Consider the following 16,780-nt stretch of genomic DNA (forward strand, 5'->3'; position numbering starts at 1 on the left):
GAGAACTTTGTTGAACTCTACTCTTTCTGTTTTCATAGAGATCAGCAAGGGCGGGTTTAGCTCTTCTGATGCTCAGTGTCGTCAGTGTGAAAAGCAGCTGTCTCACCAAACATGCACAGGCAATATGGCATTATATTCCTTTCCAGAGGAGAGGTAGGGGCTGATTTTTAAAGTGATGCTGAGCACCCACAGTGTCTGCCACCACCTCTGAAAACCAGGCTACTGAGAGATGTAATAGGGAGCAACAGAACTAGATCCTCCTAGCTTGACTTTACTTCCTTTAGCAGCACAAACAATGGAAATCGACACAGAATAAATTGCATCCATTAGACAATTATTCTAGAGTAAGTCAGTTCAGCTGACCATTATTACAGCACATATATGGCTTTTCAGGTTTTTTTGTGAAAGGTTATCACTTACTTCTAGCTGTCCTGAGTAACCCAGTCACTGTAAGCATACCAGCAGAGGACCAAAATCACGGTAGAAAAATTCACTAACACACCACCTGGACAGTCTTGCAAAAAAAATCTCATAACATCCCTCACAATTATAATGTTTCTTTTTCCTTTTTTTCCCCAGGGACTTTCTTTGTTCTTAAACATCTATAGCTGTTAAAGGAATATTATCAATCTAAAAGCAAAGAATGTGTTTGTTGTTGTGTTTTTCTTTAAAAAAAAAAAATCTTATATATCCAGTGGAGCTTTTTGATTCTATGCCCAGCTACCTACATTAGAAAATATAAGACAAAATTATAGGTACATAGTGAGCCAAGAAAATCAACCCAGCGTGGCTTGCCCAGGCTTTTTGAAAGAAAGCATGCATAGTGTGTCACCATTATGATTTAAAATAGCTGGGCCTCTAAAGTCATAACACTACTGTACTATAGTACAAGGTGCCTGCAGATGCCTGTAGCAGCAAGCCAACTGATTAGCTTCAGGACTGCGATGAAAGTACGACTTTGATTTCTGTTCAATGTGAGTATCTCACAGCTTCATTTCGGTACAAAACAAACCTACAATGAAATGAAAGAAAGCTTAGGAGGAGGGCGGAAATAACCTGAGTCTTTTACAATAATCCTCGTTATTATTTACTACGGAGAACAAACATCTCTGCTTCAATGGAGAGGGCAATTTTCTATGGTAAAGCAGAAGAAAATGGGGTTTTGCATTGTAAAAGGACTTCTGCTTCTTTTGGGTTTAAAACAGCTCAGAAAAGCTTGCAGTTCTCTGAGCTCAAGGCTTGCTAGAGGTAAAGAGGAGTCTGTATCTATGTGCACACACATTTTCCTGCCAGAGAGAGCCCTCTAGCATGCTTCCAACGTTACCTTCTACCTTCTGCATTGCTGAGAATCAGGACAACACCCAAAGAGCTTTTGGATGTGCTCTGACACTTTACCAAACAATTTTTTTGAAACTGGAAAGGAATTTTTATTTGTTGGCACCATTTTGGTTTTTTTTACAATGCCCTCCAGCTGCTCTGGGATCCAGGTTAGAAGCAAGGTTCAGGCTGCTGCAAGTTCACAGATGTCACAGGATTCAATACAAGTACTCACTAGCACAGAGAGGAGACACACTCTGACCCCAGCTCCCTCAGCTTCATGTGAGTGAGAGCTATTCAGCAGTGAGAGGAGGATATAGAAATGACAGAGGAAGGAGAGAAGATCCCTATTCCATGAGTTATTGCCCGATAAATGCCAGCTGAGCTTAGCTAATACAATTTTATCCTTAATTAAACCAGTCTCTGCCCTTACCTTTGTACCACCTTCAATTTGTGTTAGCTTTCTTAGATCATTTCAAAAAGGATGCTTTGCTGACTAAAATATTGGTACTGTTCCTACACTTTTCCAACTGTGGCCTAAAAAGAAAGCATTTCTGAGTGTGACCAGTATGTACGCTACTCTACAGACATCAGTTTACTCTGAAGAAACACTTGTGTCGTTAAGGAAGTAATCTAAATTACTCAAAATACTAACTTTTATTGTGAATTAATAATAGACTTGTAAGAGTTTTGTACCAGAACAAATCTCAATTTGAAGTTATCCTGCCTGCCTTTTCCAAGGTTAGCAATTACTTCTTCCAGAAGAAATAGCAATCAAAACATCACACAAAATTTTTGAAATAGTACTATATATGTAGCAATTGCATTTTTCTGGACTTACATTTAACTGGTTTCCTTTTTTTCCCCCCCTTCACTACAACCATACTACAAAAAAGGATGAATCCACATTTTTCTATAACAATTTCTGAAGCTCTGTACTGTTTTTTAAGAGTACTAGTAGCTATCTACCAGTTATGTAATTAGCACAGAAAATACCTATGTTTTGATTTGTTACTGCTGTATTTACATTGTTTCTATTTTATGTTTAAAAGCCTAGGCATCTATAATACACAAATCTTCTGGGCTAGAATACTGTTTTACTGTTTGGCATTGATAATATCCAAATTCCAGCACCACTGGAAAACAGAAAAGTCCCATCTAAACACACAGCAAGGCTGGAGCTCAGAGAGCTTACAGCCTAGATGAGCACCCCAGGCTTCACTCAGGAGCAGAAGCCGAGAGGGGTGAAGATGCCTGTTCAAGGTTACGATACAGGTCAAAGCTGTGGAGAAATACAGGGCAGCTGTAAAGAGAAAAATGAACTGGAATTATTATCAAGTGGGGGTTGGACTAATTCCATTCCATTATAATGTTTCTGCACTGCAAAGAGGCCATAGATCTCAAAGACTTCAACTCCCTGAGTGCATCTCTGTGCCTCTGAAGACAGAACAATTCATTTTTCTCTAAGTTTTTCTGCTGCACTTACCAGTTTAACAGTTATTTGCTTCACAGTTATTAATTAGCACAAGTGTCTCTCAGGAAGGGTGTGGGGACTGTACGGATGGGGAACTTCAGTGCGGAAAATTTAAGGTCAATTTTTTTTAGGGCTTCGTTTCACATATAATTCACACTCCTTTAACATATAGCTCTTTGAATAATAATATAAAAGTAGCAGTCACTGATGTATCTCATGAATTTGCTTGTGTCCTAATTTAATTATACCTTCAGATATGCCATACAATAAAAACGAAGTTGTAAAGGCTGCTGCATTCCTCCTCTTATCTCGCAGCCCTTCCACCAGCAGTGGAAAGAAAAGGTGCCAATCCTGTAGTCATCAAAATCAGTAAGGCATTTGTAAACAACTGCTACGCATGTGCACTGTGCCTGGTCAGGTTTTTATTACAGCAGCCATCTCAGGACTGAATGACAGCTGGCCTGTGTGTTCACTGATAATAAATATCAAAGGGACAGGAGAAAAAAAGGAAACTATTTGTTTGGACTTAGCACAAAATAATATACATCAAGCTGGGCTCTCTGGATTTACCACAAATAACATAACCAAAAAACCCACTCCAACAACAAAAAAGTTCTCATTCTGTTTCAGGTCTAATATGATGATCCACTGCCTTTTTTTCTAGCTGCCATGAGATTCAGAAATTCTTCTGCACAGAGATTCAGAGAGCTTGGATTCAAAACCAGCTTTGTCGACCACTATCTTGGAGCAGCCTATGAATGACCCATTCATTCTGAGCATCGTTCAAGTTGGCTACGATCAAAAGCATGCTGCAAAGGGAGCTGAACCAGTGCTGCCCAAGCTTAAACCAGAAACAGCTGGACCTTTGCAAAGTATCATGCCCAAGCTAAGAAGTCATCCATGGATGCAGTGCCACCCAAATGCTGCTAGATGGATCTGTGGGCCCTGGGCCAGTGCGCCTGCAGTGCACCGTGTTAGGTGGAAGAGTATGGGATTAGTGCAATAGCAGAAACCGCTGCTCCTTTGCATCGGTGAATAGGCACTGTGTTCCTCCCCAGTCACTTCTGCTACCAAAATTCTGCTGAGAGTTTTTGGCAGCATCTCTGTGGGACTGATTATTTGACCTCAAAGCTTGGCCAAAACTGCCTAATGTAACTAACATGAGGCAAACACAGAGATAGAGGACCCATGATTATGGCTCAGCCAGTCTCTTTTTGCGAAGTAGCAAAAATTATCCTTGCCCATTTCCTTTCTAAGGTGTTCTCCTGTAAAACTCCTCTGGTTGAAACTCTCTAGAAACTTGGGCGCAGCAGAATAAAAGCTTCCTTCAGTACCCTGATGACCACAGAATGCAACCACAGACACTGGTGGCAGAACTAGAAAGTTTCCAGAAAACTTCAGCTATGATGAAACACAGACCCCATCTCCATTCAAGCTGACATTTTGAATATATTTTACTCTTGGGTTTTTGGTTTTGACTGCCTCATTTGGCAGGATTATCATACATGATAATCAAGCCAAGTCAGATGTCTTTGTTGCTAACATTAACTAGAGTGGCACAACTAATACTCACATATCCAGCTACCCAGGGACAGTTAAGCTATGACAACCAGAGACAAAGAACCATCAGAGAATCTGCACAAAGCCCAAGTGAACAGGAGGGAAATCACATACGAATGGTGGCTCCATCATGAAATCATAAAACAGAGAAAGGACAGCCCAGGCAGGGCAAAGAGCCAACCCACACTTGGATTGGTAGACACGTACATAGACATATATGTAGACGTAACTTCTATTGTCAACATATTTTTTTAATAGGGATAATTTTAGAATATTTATAAGGCTGTACACATTTTCAGTTTGAAACTGTATTTATTTGCTCTTTTTCTATGGCTGGACAAAGGGCAGTATTTATTAGGTGTAGTGTCTGACAAAGCCTTTAGTGCTGTTAATCACACCAGCTTCCTTGATATATTAAGGCTATTAGGACATAACTAGATAACGATGCACATGTTACTAAGTGAATCACCTTCTATCTGTCTAATGGAAACCAAGTGTTGATTTAAGTGGAGTCATCTGTTTAAAAAAAGAGAGAGAAAGAAATTGAAATAAACCCAAGATTAACAGATGTCGGAGAAGGGTCAATGGCGAGCAGTGCTAGATCCAAGACTTTTAAAATAGAAATGTACATGAATATTTGAACTCACGTGAATATTTCTTTCTGCTTGACTGTGCAAATGTGGCATTTAATATCATTTGTGTAGCTTTAAATATTACATGAATAATTTTCTATATGTAGGACAGTTTCCATGTCATGTAAGCATGTTCAGTCCTCTCCACCCCTAGGCTCCTGGGCTACAAAATGATGTTAGGAGATTAATTTCTAGGTGATTTAAAATCGACTGTCTAAAATAGTGCCAGTACATTTATATTGGCTGGGTTGGTGTGGTTTATATGTTTACATATACTGTTCTCAAGTACTGGATGGTTTTAGTATTAATGGGCTATGATTATGTTGAACACTGCACTGGCCAACATAACTATTCAAAACTAGAGGAGCTTTTAAACACAATAACAAAAAGGAATGCTGATTTGTGGTTAAGTCCCAGACATGGCTTAAGTTAAATTCCTGGCTGTCCCACAGATGCCACTGTGATACCTCGGGCAAGTCACTTCCTGCACTTTAGCTGTAAAAGAGGGAAACACTATTTTATTTTTCCCTTCCTTTCCCTATTTTTGTGTGTTTAGTCTGTCAGAGCAGGAGCTCTCATGTGATGATGAACCTAATGAAGCTACCACAAAGAAGGTCCATCCTAAAGGGAGGCAGCTCATCAGTCAACACGCCCATGGCATACAAGGGCAATTACACTCTGCCAGGTTGTGTTGCTGGCTGATCACTGGAGCTACCAAGTGTAGTATCAGTTACTCTGGGATAGAAAGAGAACCTGTGAGACAGGTTCACAGCCCTGTGCTAACTGCTGAAACAGTGGGATACTTTAAAGACGTGTAAAAAGTCGTCGTAATCGTATTTGTTCTAGATTTTTATAGGAGTAATGCAAATCTTGTTTTTCATATTGAAAGAGGAATCGTGGTCATTTTGCAACCCCAGTGGGTAGGATGCAGGAACAGAGAAGGATTTGAGGAAACTATATTTGTCATCTTGGTTTCCTGAGCTCTAGGAAGGGTAAGTATACTTTCAACCAGGTGTTCATATTCTACTTTTTATTGACTGCCTATTTTTTTTTTCTTATCTTCCCTTTGACTCCCATAGCTCTAAGTAGGAGTCAGACAGCAAAGGCTCCTTCTCCTGTTTCTCTTCCTGCAATCTAAGCAGCACAGGATCATTTCTGTTTTGCAATTTTTATTAGGGGGGGGAGAGCAGATAGGTTGACAGAAGGTATGGACTTTGCATAAGAAAGGAAGTATACCTTCCTTTACTCTGAATCTTTTCCAAGAGCTGAATAGATTCCAACCTGAAGAGACTGCAGCCTGAACAGAGTCCTTTCAACTCCATGCATTTTTCCTCCCTGATACTCAACTGCAAATTAAAATAAAATATTTTAATTCTAGTGAGATCACTCTAAAAACACATCTTTGACAAGGAACAATTTCAACTTTGATGCATCTAACTTAAGTAGATGTTCATTCTAGTGTATCAAAACCAAAATTTGCCATTTATGTTAGAGTGCTTTTTGGTTGCTCATCTGCAACACACACACAAAAAATAAAATGCAGAGATGATCTTATGGTAATTTATTTTCCTTTAACCTATAAGAAAGACAAATAAAAGTCTTCTGTGTAGCACACTGTCCACATGTGTTGTTCACTTAAATCCCTTTTCTCTGATCTGCTCTACAAGGTATTTAGTACATACAACTCTTCCACATTCTCTCTCATATTCACCATGCATTTCCATTCCACATCAAATGTAAACAGTCTATGCACAAAAATGATGGAGGCTATGTTTCAAATCTTGCTTGGGTTTATCTTTCAATTCCAGACAAAATAGGCTTTATGTGGTTTAATAAAAGATCGAGTCATCTCAATTTGCAGACCTTACATCCACTTGCATACCTACTCAAATATAAACACAAACAGTTGATCCCCAAACCAGCAACTAATCTGAAGATTGTTTAAGAGATTATCAACTGGTAACAGATTATTTCATTCCTCCTTCCTCCCCCACCCCCCCGATTCCTAGATTGTATAGGATATATTGCATATTACCTAAAATTCCTCTGGGATTTCTGCTCTTAATAAGCAAGTAGACAGCTATGCAGATCACATGTATGCAGCTGTTGCCAGTGTTAAGAATTCAAAAGTCATTAATCAGATCCCAAACAGGGAAGAAATCAATGAGATTAAAAAAACCAATACATATATATAACACTTTGTATTTGTAAAGGTTTGCACTCTGCCTTCAGCGTCATGCTTCCAAACTACTGTCTGCATCCAGAAGCGTTAGAAATTTGGAGCAAAATCTATAGCGACTCACTTAAACAGGAAGTATTTTCTTTAGGAATATTTCACTTTTGCTGTTTTGCTTTTAATAAAATATGTAGAGGAGTATCACAGATGACTGCATGTGACTATGATCAGAGCTTAATTAGTCATTGCTTCTGAACACTAGCATGGCAACTGTGTGCTAGTTTGAACTACCTTCAGTCACTATTCTCTAGAATACAGTTAATATGTTGTCTTGCTTAACTTTGTTCTACAGGGTTGAGAGAGCGTATACTCTCAATTCCTGCAACTAAGCTAATGAGCTGCAGTATCCTCACTGGCTGTGGCTATTTACGTTCAGATACTAGATTTGGCGTTTTTTATTTGTTTGTTTGTTTGTTTGTTTTATATCATCACATTTCCTGTGATCCAAGAGCTGACACTACAGAAATAGACCATAAAACATAATGATAGCTTGTAACACTGCTCTGTAGGCCAGGTCTGTAACTATATCTAAGCTACTGCACCTAGATAATAGCCTAGAGGTTACAGGTAGTACTTAACACTGAGTATATTAAACAATTTCAACATTAACGCAAAAATTGATTGTTTTTCATTTGTGCTGCAGTAGGATCTAATGATCTTCAAACAGATAAAATTAGTGCTAACAAATAGTTGCAAGTGAAGGCTATTCCAAAGACCTTCAAGGCACAGTGCTGCAAAAACTCACATGAATGTCCTCTAGACAGGCATAGTGGTCTGCCTGCACAGCCTTCATAAACAGATCAAGTCTAAGACACTGTACAGCAACGTTCAGCTGCATAGGGCTGTATGGGTGACCAAATCCAGTAGCAAGCAGCTGTGGATAACAACCTAGCATAAAAACGGCTGTATCAAACAAGACTAAAGTTTATCTCACCCAGTTATCTTGTTTCTGGTGCAAGCTTGTAGCCAAGCCTTAAAAAAAGAGTGTAAGAAAGTACATATACATAAAATCATGCTTTTCGTCTTTTTACCAACTCATCGCTAACTACTGTTTAAAGTACTTGCTAAACTGGAGTTTACATACAGACTTCCTGTTTAATAATCCTCAAGTGAGCCCTTCTCCATGACTTTGCCTAATCTGTCTCTCCGTTTGTTTCTATTCTGGCTACCAAAGCTTCTGGCAGCAGTGAATTCTACAAGTAATTATTTTTTTTTTTTCATTTTTAACATGTATGCCTGATAATTGTATTTCACTGTAGCTAGGGTGATGGAAAGTATAGGATACTGGAAATGGAAATCTGCAGTCTGTCTTTGTTTACCCACTGAAATATTATCAGATTGGTGAGAGAAAAGCTATTAAAATTTTAAGGCTGCCTAATGACCTAGATTGATGAAAGATGTGCTTAGTTGTAGTCCAATTTATAGAAAATAGGCATCCTCCATCACAAAGTTCAGCACCAAAATTGCTTCCGTATGCTTGTACTTCAGCATCTGGAAAAAGACTAAGGATTAAATTAATAGGGATACTTAATCTTCCATATGCCTCTTAATATTCCTCCACATCCCCTACGTTATTACTTCTGTGTTATTGCAAGATCTATATACAAGATGAGTAATGGCTTGGCAGCGGTTATTTTGATTTTTATTGATATTGCATGTATTTTAAAATTTCAATCCAAACCCACAGTTTTTTGTTCTGTTTCTAGCTATCAGGAAGGCAAATCCTCACACACCTATTGCAGAAGCTGCCAATATTCAATACCTGAACTGCCTCACATATGTTCAGCCTGCAAAATGCTGAATATTTCTACACCAGACACTTTCTGAAGCCATCTCTTCCAACTGATGACTCATGGCTCTAACCATGGTTTCCAGCACCGACCAGAAATTCAGAAGATGGTTGGCTGTCAGTCTTTTACCATCAATTTTTCAGCATCATTACTCAATTAAAAATAAAGCCAAAATGTCCCTATCCATTACACACTGATGTGAAAGAAGGCCATCGTCAGTCAAGGCCTTTTTTGGTTTGCACTAATTGCTTTGTTACAGCAGGAAGCAGAGTAACTGTTTCCCACAGGCTACAAAATGCCATAAAAAATAGACAAAAAAACCCACCAAGGTTTGATCCTATATTAGATAAGGCAGATATTTCACATAAAACTGGAAGACTGGCCACACACGAAGCATTATTTTAGGTGACCAAGCTGTCAACATGAAACCTGGTCTTTGTGAACCCAGGAAGAGGTAGATGAGATAATACTTTTCTAAGTAAAATGTTAAACTACCTAATGTATGCTCTTAGGATTGTAAATATGGAGCATCCAATAATGAGACACACATATATCCAGACTTATACCTCCATTTATGACAGAAATGCTGTCATGGAACACATTTGTGTTACTGAGCAAAACTGTATCATATTAACCAAAAGAAAAAATCCTCTCAAAGGCATACAACTTTAATGAAGCTTAATGCTTCTACCTACCCTGATGAAGGAAGGCTGAAATGTTGGCTTATCAAGGCTACCTTATGTTTTTATTAAAAGGCCTGCTTCACAGCCTGACAGGTCAAAGGAAAGACTCCCATCACCTTTAATGGGCTCTGGAGCATGTCCTAAACCTTTCTGTGTTGGATGGGCTGGGAGTTTATTATTAGAAATGGCATGATTACAATTTACCTTGTGATACAATGAAACATCAAATTTAACATTACAGTGAAATTCCTCTGCAATATATAACTCAAGCTCATATATTTTTGAGAAAATCAACAAAAGAAATAAGTTAGATGTGAAACTTTTTGCAATGGGGAACTATTAGTTGATCAGAAAGCAAGAGCAGGAAAGAGCAAGAGTAAAATTAGTAACTAGACCTAGACTTATCAATGGTCATTCTGTTCAGCTGGACTGTGTTTAACATGGTTCCAGTCAAACTGGTTTCTAATACACATATGGATAGAATCAATGCTCTGGTGAAACAATTACAGAAAATTATTTGGCCAGAAGAAAATGTCATATCATGTATATAAATGTTGTAACATACAGGTCCACCACTTTTTGAAAGCCACCTCAAATAAAGCCTTTGCACTTACTTATCTTTAAAAGTTTCATACTTGGCACTCACAGTGAAAAATGTATCAAATATATATCATATTCTTACAGTTTTACTGAACAGGGGATCTATATATTTAACAATCAAAGACATTGTAGCTGGAAGACAGAAAACACAATCACCATAATCAGACCTTCAAAGAACTGTGCAAAGAAGAGAACTTCCTTTCAGTTTTGGTTTCCAAGATCAGTTCAGATTTCCAGTAGGGAACTCAGGCAGTACAGTAGCATCTATTTTAGGATAGATGTTTTCATGTGATAGATTTGTTTTTAATTGATTTAAGAAGTTGTCTTCTTAAAGTTGTCTTTATAATCTGCTTATAAAGTAAATCTGAAAAAGTGAAATGATCCTCTGTTCAGTGCTGCACTGCATGTTTGAAGTTCTGCATGTTGCTCTTTGGGTTGGTACTAGTCAGAATACAAGGGTTCACATTTTCAGCGGTGAACATGCAAAATGTGCATATGCTTGGAATGAATATTGTCTTGCAAAATTGTTGGATTCACATCAAAAGGTGTCACGTCTCACTACTACATACCTTCTGTATAAACAGAAATCTCCATTTAAATCTCTACAACTTAAAATTTAGCAGTAGATAGCATTACTCCTAATATTCCTTATAATTGAAAAAGACTATTATAAGGTGTTAGTAGTGACCTTGTCAATACTGATATTAATACTGTACTTCCTGCAAGGTACAGGAATAGTTCTGAGTATATAGAAGGGACTTGCTATAACTATGGATTGCTATAACTATTCTTAAAAGGCAAATTTTGAAGTGTCTAAATCATTGCAGAAGGTTAAGTCCTATTTTTAAAACAACTTAACAGACAATAGAGCATAATGTCTACTGCTCAGAATGGTTTTTAAAAGTTTTTTGTAAATCTGGGTTCTGTTATTCTGCTCTGGGAGGTCCACAGGCAGGACCTACTGACATCTGGGGGAGCCTGGTATGTAGGCACAACAGACTGGCGAGAGTCCAGGGACTGTCAATTTCAGCTCTCGCTGTATATTCTAGATGATTTTGGCAGTGCCCATATTTAAGACTGAATTATCTTAGGGCAGCCAAACAACAAGCCTGCCTGACTACCTAAAAAGTGCAAGTGGTGCCTGTTATATCTAAGTTAATGGTCAGCAAAAGGTTGAAAAAGAACAGATTAATTTATTCTAAAAAGTTAGCATTACAGTCATTTATAGCCAAGCTACAATTAAAGCAGTGAAAAGAAAAGAGGAGATGTAGCATACAGAAGTTTTTGAGTGCACTATGGGCTTGTTCCTGGATCAAGCTGCTGGGCACACCCAGAATTAAACCACTGGCACGCAGTGCTCTCTGTGTGAGGATTAACAGTGCTGCGCACACACAGCTGTGCCTATCTGGAAAAACTGTTTTTGATTTTGATTTTGGTAGCAAGCCAGCAGTGGCCAGGTTTCTTGAGTGTAGGCTGAATAGTCACTCACAGATATTTCAGGATAAAAAGAGAGAAGGCTGGTCACCGCAAATAAATTGATTTGCTGCTGTAATCCTGCTCAACAACATTCTCTGAGGGACTGGATCGGCGTATCTACATGCACACACTTGGACCATTGCTACTTAGCAGGGTTTATGAGCTCAGTCTAGGCACTGCACTACTGCAGCTACATGCCTTCTGGACCAAAGCTGGCTAGTGTCCCAAACAGATTGGGGTGTGGGCATGGCGGGTGCCTGCAACTGCCTGCACTCAGCCATGGCAATACAGCTTTAGAAGAAAATAGCATTTGCTACCCTCAGCTTTATAAGCAACAGAGAACAATGGCAAAGTGAAAATATGCTGTGATTACATGTTGGATTGTGATTTCTTTTCACGAAGGCCTATCAGGTTGTGCAGTTTCTAGTTACATTTACAAAACCTCCTTTTCAGTTGCTTGCCAAAATTAAAAAATTCTACTGGAAGGAATCTGCGGGAAGGTTCCTGCAAGTGTGATTCATCCTCCTGGCTTTTGCATATTAGGAAACAATATTTAGTTACATTATCACAAACGGTATATATTACAAGGTCAAAGTTTCACTCAGTGCACAAGATGAACAGACTCTACAGACACTGCCCCCCCAACATATTCCTAAATTTAAAAGAAGAAAACATGATTTTTTGCTGATTTCAATACTTCAAAATTCAGATTTGTGCCACAAAGTATCATAATTCCTGTCAATATAGTGTTGTTTGACTCAAGTATTTTATTTTTAAGATGTCCCTTTCAGGTGCCATTCCCTCTTGTACTGCCAGCCATGTATGTGCCTCTAGAGCGTGTTTGCTTGTGGCACAAGTACAAAAGCTTTGCAAGAGTGACATGATGTCCCAGAAACACGATTAAATACTCTTGAAGACAGAATTAGCTTTATTTGTAAAAGCTTCTCAACTTAAAATCCACCTCCACAAAAGCCTATAGGAATATACATAAAATTGGATTCTGCCTCTGTGATGTGCAAGTAGCAGATCCTGTGCTGACAGCAGACATCCATAAGCAGAAGCACCCAAAAGTGTAAAAAATTAAGGTTCAGGGTTTCTTCTCTGACTTTCTGCTTTAACGCATTCTGACAACTGTACACCAGCCTTCTGCCGCAATGAGCATACTAACAATCATTGAGAAAGATCTGTTAGAAGAACTCAGCTTATTCCTGTGGCATGGGAAGTACCGTGTCATTTCTTGCTGTAGCAGGAGTGTCCAAATAATTTCAGAAGGCTACGGCTCATTTTAAAATGACTTAAAGGAGATTTTTCAAATGCACAAAAGGTGGTTAGATGCTAACAATAGCCTGCACCCCTGAAAATCTCTCCTTCAGAAGTTCAAGATTCAAAACTAATTCACAAACAAAACGGGATGTAACTGTTTAAAATACGTAGTCACCTTAAAAACCAGCTGATACAGATTTCCTTTATGTAGTGCTCAGCTTAGGAAGGATTTAATTGTATGTTGAAAGCATACCATGTACCATGTACTTTACAGGAAAGAGAAGGCCAATCTTGAAGAGCGAAAATACCAAAAAACTTGCTTTGGCCACCATCTGCAGCTGCTGCAAAAATGTGATCTCAGCATTGCCAGTGTGTTGTCATGTATACCACTGTTTGCCGAGTCCAACTGAAATTCTCTATTTTTAGCCTTTCAGCTACTTTCAGATAAAATTCCTGCAGATAGGACTAGCTGTATAGGGCAGATAACATACAGCTCTGAAACCACAGATGACCTCATGCAACTGCAAAGAAAGAAAGGTCTGTTACTTAAAACAAGGCTAAAATTTAACCCGGCTATACTAAAATTAAACAGGGAGTGTTTTACAGTCCCATTACAAGACATAAAACAACAGTCACTATAAATTCATGGTGTACTTATTTGTAAGGATGTAAAAAGAATAATTAATAACCCCAAACCAGCTTATCTCTGAGCCAGTACAACACCAAAGCTTTCCCAGGCTCGTTGGAGATTTTACAAATAGCACTAAGAAGCTATTATAGCTGTCATTTGAGAATTATTTGTCCAAACTGAAAAGTCATTGCTCTTTGTCACAAGTCACAAGACATTTTTTTGTGTTCCACATTTTCAGTTGACATTATGGAGGGAAAATAAATAAATGTAATCCAAACTTTCTGGAAAGGGCTTCCATGTGTAAGAACAGTTACCAACCACAGATCTGAGCGAGCACTGCACAGTGATTCTTCTTTGTGCAAAATGCACTGTACCTTCCTATCTTCTACTTCACCCTTTCTGTGTGTCACCCTATATAACAAAAGGCACCTGTTCCCTTTAAAATGCCATTTATTTCCAATAGATTGAAGTATAGTTCTGAGTACTATCATTCAAGTTTATCTTAAGTATTTAAGGAGAAATGTGTAAGGAACGGATATGCCACAAGTGAATCGATACAGATCAGAGTGTTCAGTTTGCATCCTTTGGGATGTGTTGCTCACACCTCTTTTGGTTTGCAGAATATTTGCTGGATATTTCTTCAGAACAAATCCTTCATGAGGTTATCACATACTTCCAGTTGTGGAAGAAACACTCTGTAAGCTCTTTTCCTCAAGAAAAATTTTCACTCCTTAATACCGAATGAACAGTTTAGATATATGAGTGAAATAATCCTAAGGTAAAGAAATTCTTTCACCCCCTCACCAAATCACTGTAAAAGATCAGTAAAGGATTCAAACCATTTCTCTTAACTCTCCCTTTCTCTCCTTAATACCAGCATAGGCAAACCTATATTTTTTAACAATGACATAGCCTCTACCTGTCATCTAATTTTTCCAGCACAGCCAGCATTGAAATAAAGGGTTATGAAGCACTTAACTGTTAATTTGAGATTATAGAACAAGTCTGATTTTTTCTGGCTTCACGTCACTTGAAAGAAGAAACTCCATTTATCATAAGGAACGAAAACCAGGACAGAACATGGTTTGCTATCGCTCTTTCTAAGGAATTGTAGGTGGAGTTATATAAACAACAGAGCAACGATCAAAGGGAAATCTTAGGGACCGTAATATACTGAGGTATTAAAGGAACAGAGTCTTTTATCTATTGTGGAGGAAGGAAGTAGAGCATTGAGACATGTGTAATATATACAGTTAAAAATCAAAAACCCAAGCGAGCCCCAAAAGAGACCGAAATCAATTAAAGTCTGTTTTCTTCTTATTCTGTTAAAATGACAAGAAAGAACCAAAAATGCAATCTGCCACTAAAATTACGCTCCATCACCTGGAAAAGCCAGGCATTCAACTCTATTTTAAGCTGAATTTTGCCCCACATCCTATGAAACAAGCACTGTTCGATCACAGACCATGTCCTCATTCACTGCCAGTCTAACTGAGGCTTACCTTGTCCTCCACTCTGTTCAGCCTGGCACCAATCGTGTTATTCCCTCGATCTTTGCTTTTTTCTGTGGAACAAGAAACATTTTCAAATTAATATATGGTGGTATAACAAAATAGTAGCAAGCCACAACAGGGTGTGTTTAACTAGCCCACCAACGCAGTGTAACTGAACACCTTTGCCAGGCTGCTAGTTCTATTCCTTAAAAGAAGCTTTTTGTTTCTTTTTATAGCATTAGCCCATGCCATGTCTTTTAATAGCCCTTAAGTTTAAGGCGCCTTCAACCTTAGTTTTATGCTTTAACCTGTGAGAACAAAACTGTTCCCAATTTAATTAATGTTTTAACTGACATTTAAAAACAATCTGCCACTATGCAAAAGACTCTTGAACAGCCTACTTGAACAATGCATTTGGTAACATTTTATCTTTTTTCCCCTATGAACTATATAGAAACATGCTTTTGAAAATGACATTAACAAAGAGTTTTCATTAGCCAGACTTGTCGCAAACAAACTTAGTACTTTGTGCTCCTTTTCCAGTCTCTTTTCAAAGCTATCAAAGCTCTATGTGAATATTACTGATTTCATAGGAACTCCGTAATCATAGCATGCCATTTTATTGAAAATATGGTGAGTCTCGGAGAGATTAGAGCCAACATTTTGAAAACTTCAGTGAAAGTAGGTGCTTTAAATATCTAAATAACAACAACCCTATTTTAAAGGTGTTGATGACTAAGTATTATTGTGGATGCCTAAACTTCAGACCACAATTGGCTGGCACTGTTTAAAAACTTGGCAACAAAATAAAAATTATTTTAACAGGTATTTTCCATTAATTATATCTTAATCAGATTAACTTTAGACACATCCTTCATATTAATTTACCTGAGACAGAGATAAAAAGAGATGGCTTCCCTATGGATTGGTCCAACCTGTAAAACCAAAAGAATCATTTTTAGTTTTTATCAGCCTGAACCAGCCTTCACACTTTCTCCAGCTGGAGAGGGGAGACCTCTTCACAAACAAGCAAAGTGAAGTTCAAATAGTTCTGGTTTGTACTGTAAGTGAAGCAGTTGCTTTGGGCTAAAAATAGCTTCAAATTAAAAAAATAATAACAAAATGGGATTAGACTTAGATTGGTCTTTAGCTTCTTTAACCACTGTAAAGTTTTACCATGCCCATCGCTTTTCCACATGAACAGCATTGTCTCCTCTTTTCCTTGTTCTTCTGCAGCTTACTTGTTGCATCTATCTGTCATCTCTTAGTTTGCTCTTATGTGCAATTCTACCAGAGCAGGCAACAGTATTTCACTCTGCACATATAATACAGCCCCTAACATATAGGAAATACAGTGTATAGTCAAAGCTAGCAGGGACTGAGGCAATACATGTAAGTGTGATGAAAATTGTAAGTCCCGATCATCAGATTTTTAAGCTCTTTGCCTTTTCCTTCCTGTGTGAAAAGAAAACTTTACTTGAATGCCATTTTATATTCCGTAACTTTGCACAGTCCTACCAATATGGCACCTGTAACCCTGTCAGTTTTTGATCCCCGGCCCCAACCACTGACTTATTTACAAACATCCCTCTGCTGGATACAGACACTGAACTTTATTGACATAC

At 38.2% G+C, this 16,780-nt stretch overlaps 1 protein-coding gene across 3 annotated transcripts in view; it reads right to left on the bottom strand.

The window, feature by feature from the left end:
- KCNQ1 (potassium voltage-gated channel subfamily Q member 1) overlaps positions 1–16,780 on the bottom strand; it is a 366,539-nt gene that overhangs the window by 89,768 nt on the left and 259,991 nt on the right. For all 3 annotated transcript variants that reach the window (XM_072864543.1, XM_072864542.1, XM_072864544.1), the window contains 2 exons: positions 16,044–16,090; positions 15,165–15,226 (listed from right to left, as the gene is read on the bottom strand). In XM_072864543.1, the coding sequence (XP_072720644.1) occupies positions 15,165–15,226; positions 16,044–16,090 (109 nt within the window). The remainder of the gene's footprint in view (positions 1–15,164; positions 15,227–16,043; positions 16,091–16,780) is intronic.

This window comes from Ciconia boyciana, chromosome 6, assembly GCF_034638445.1.
Source record: "Ciconia boyciana chromosome 6, ASM3463844v1, whole genome shotgun sequence".
NCBI lineage: Eukaryota > Metazoa > Chordata > Aves > Ciconiiformes > Ciconiidae > Ciconia > Ciconia boyciana.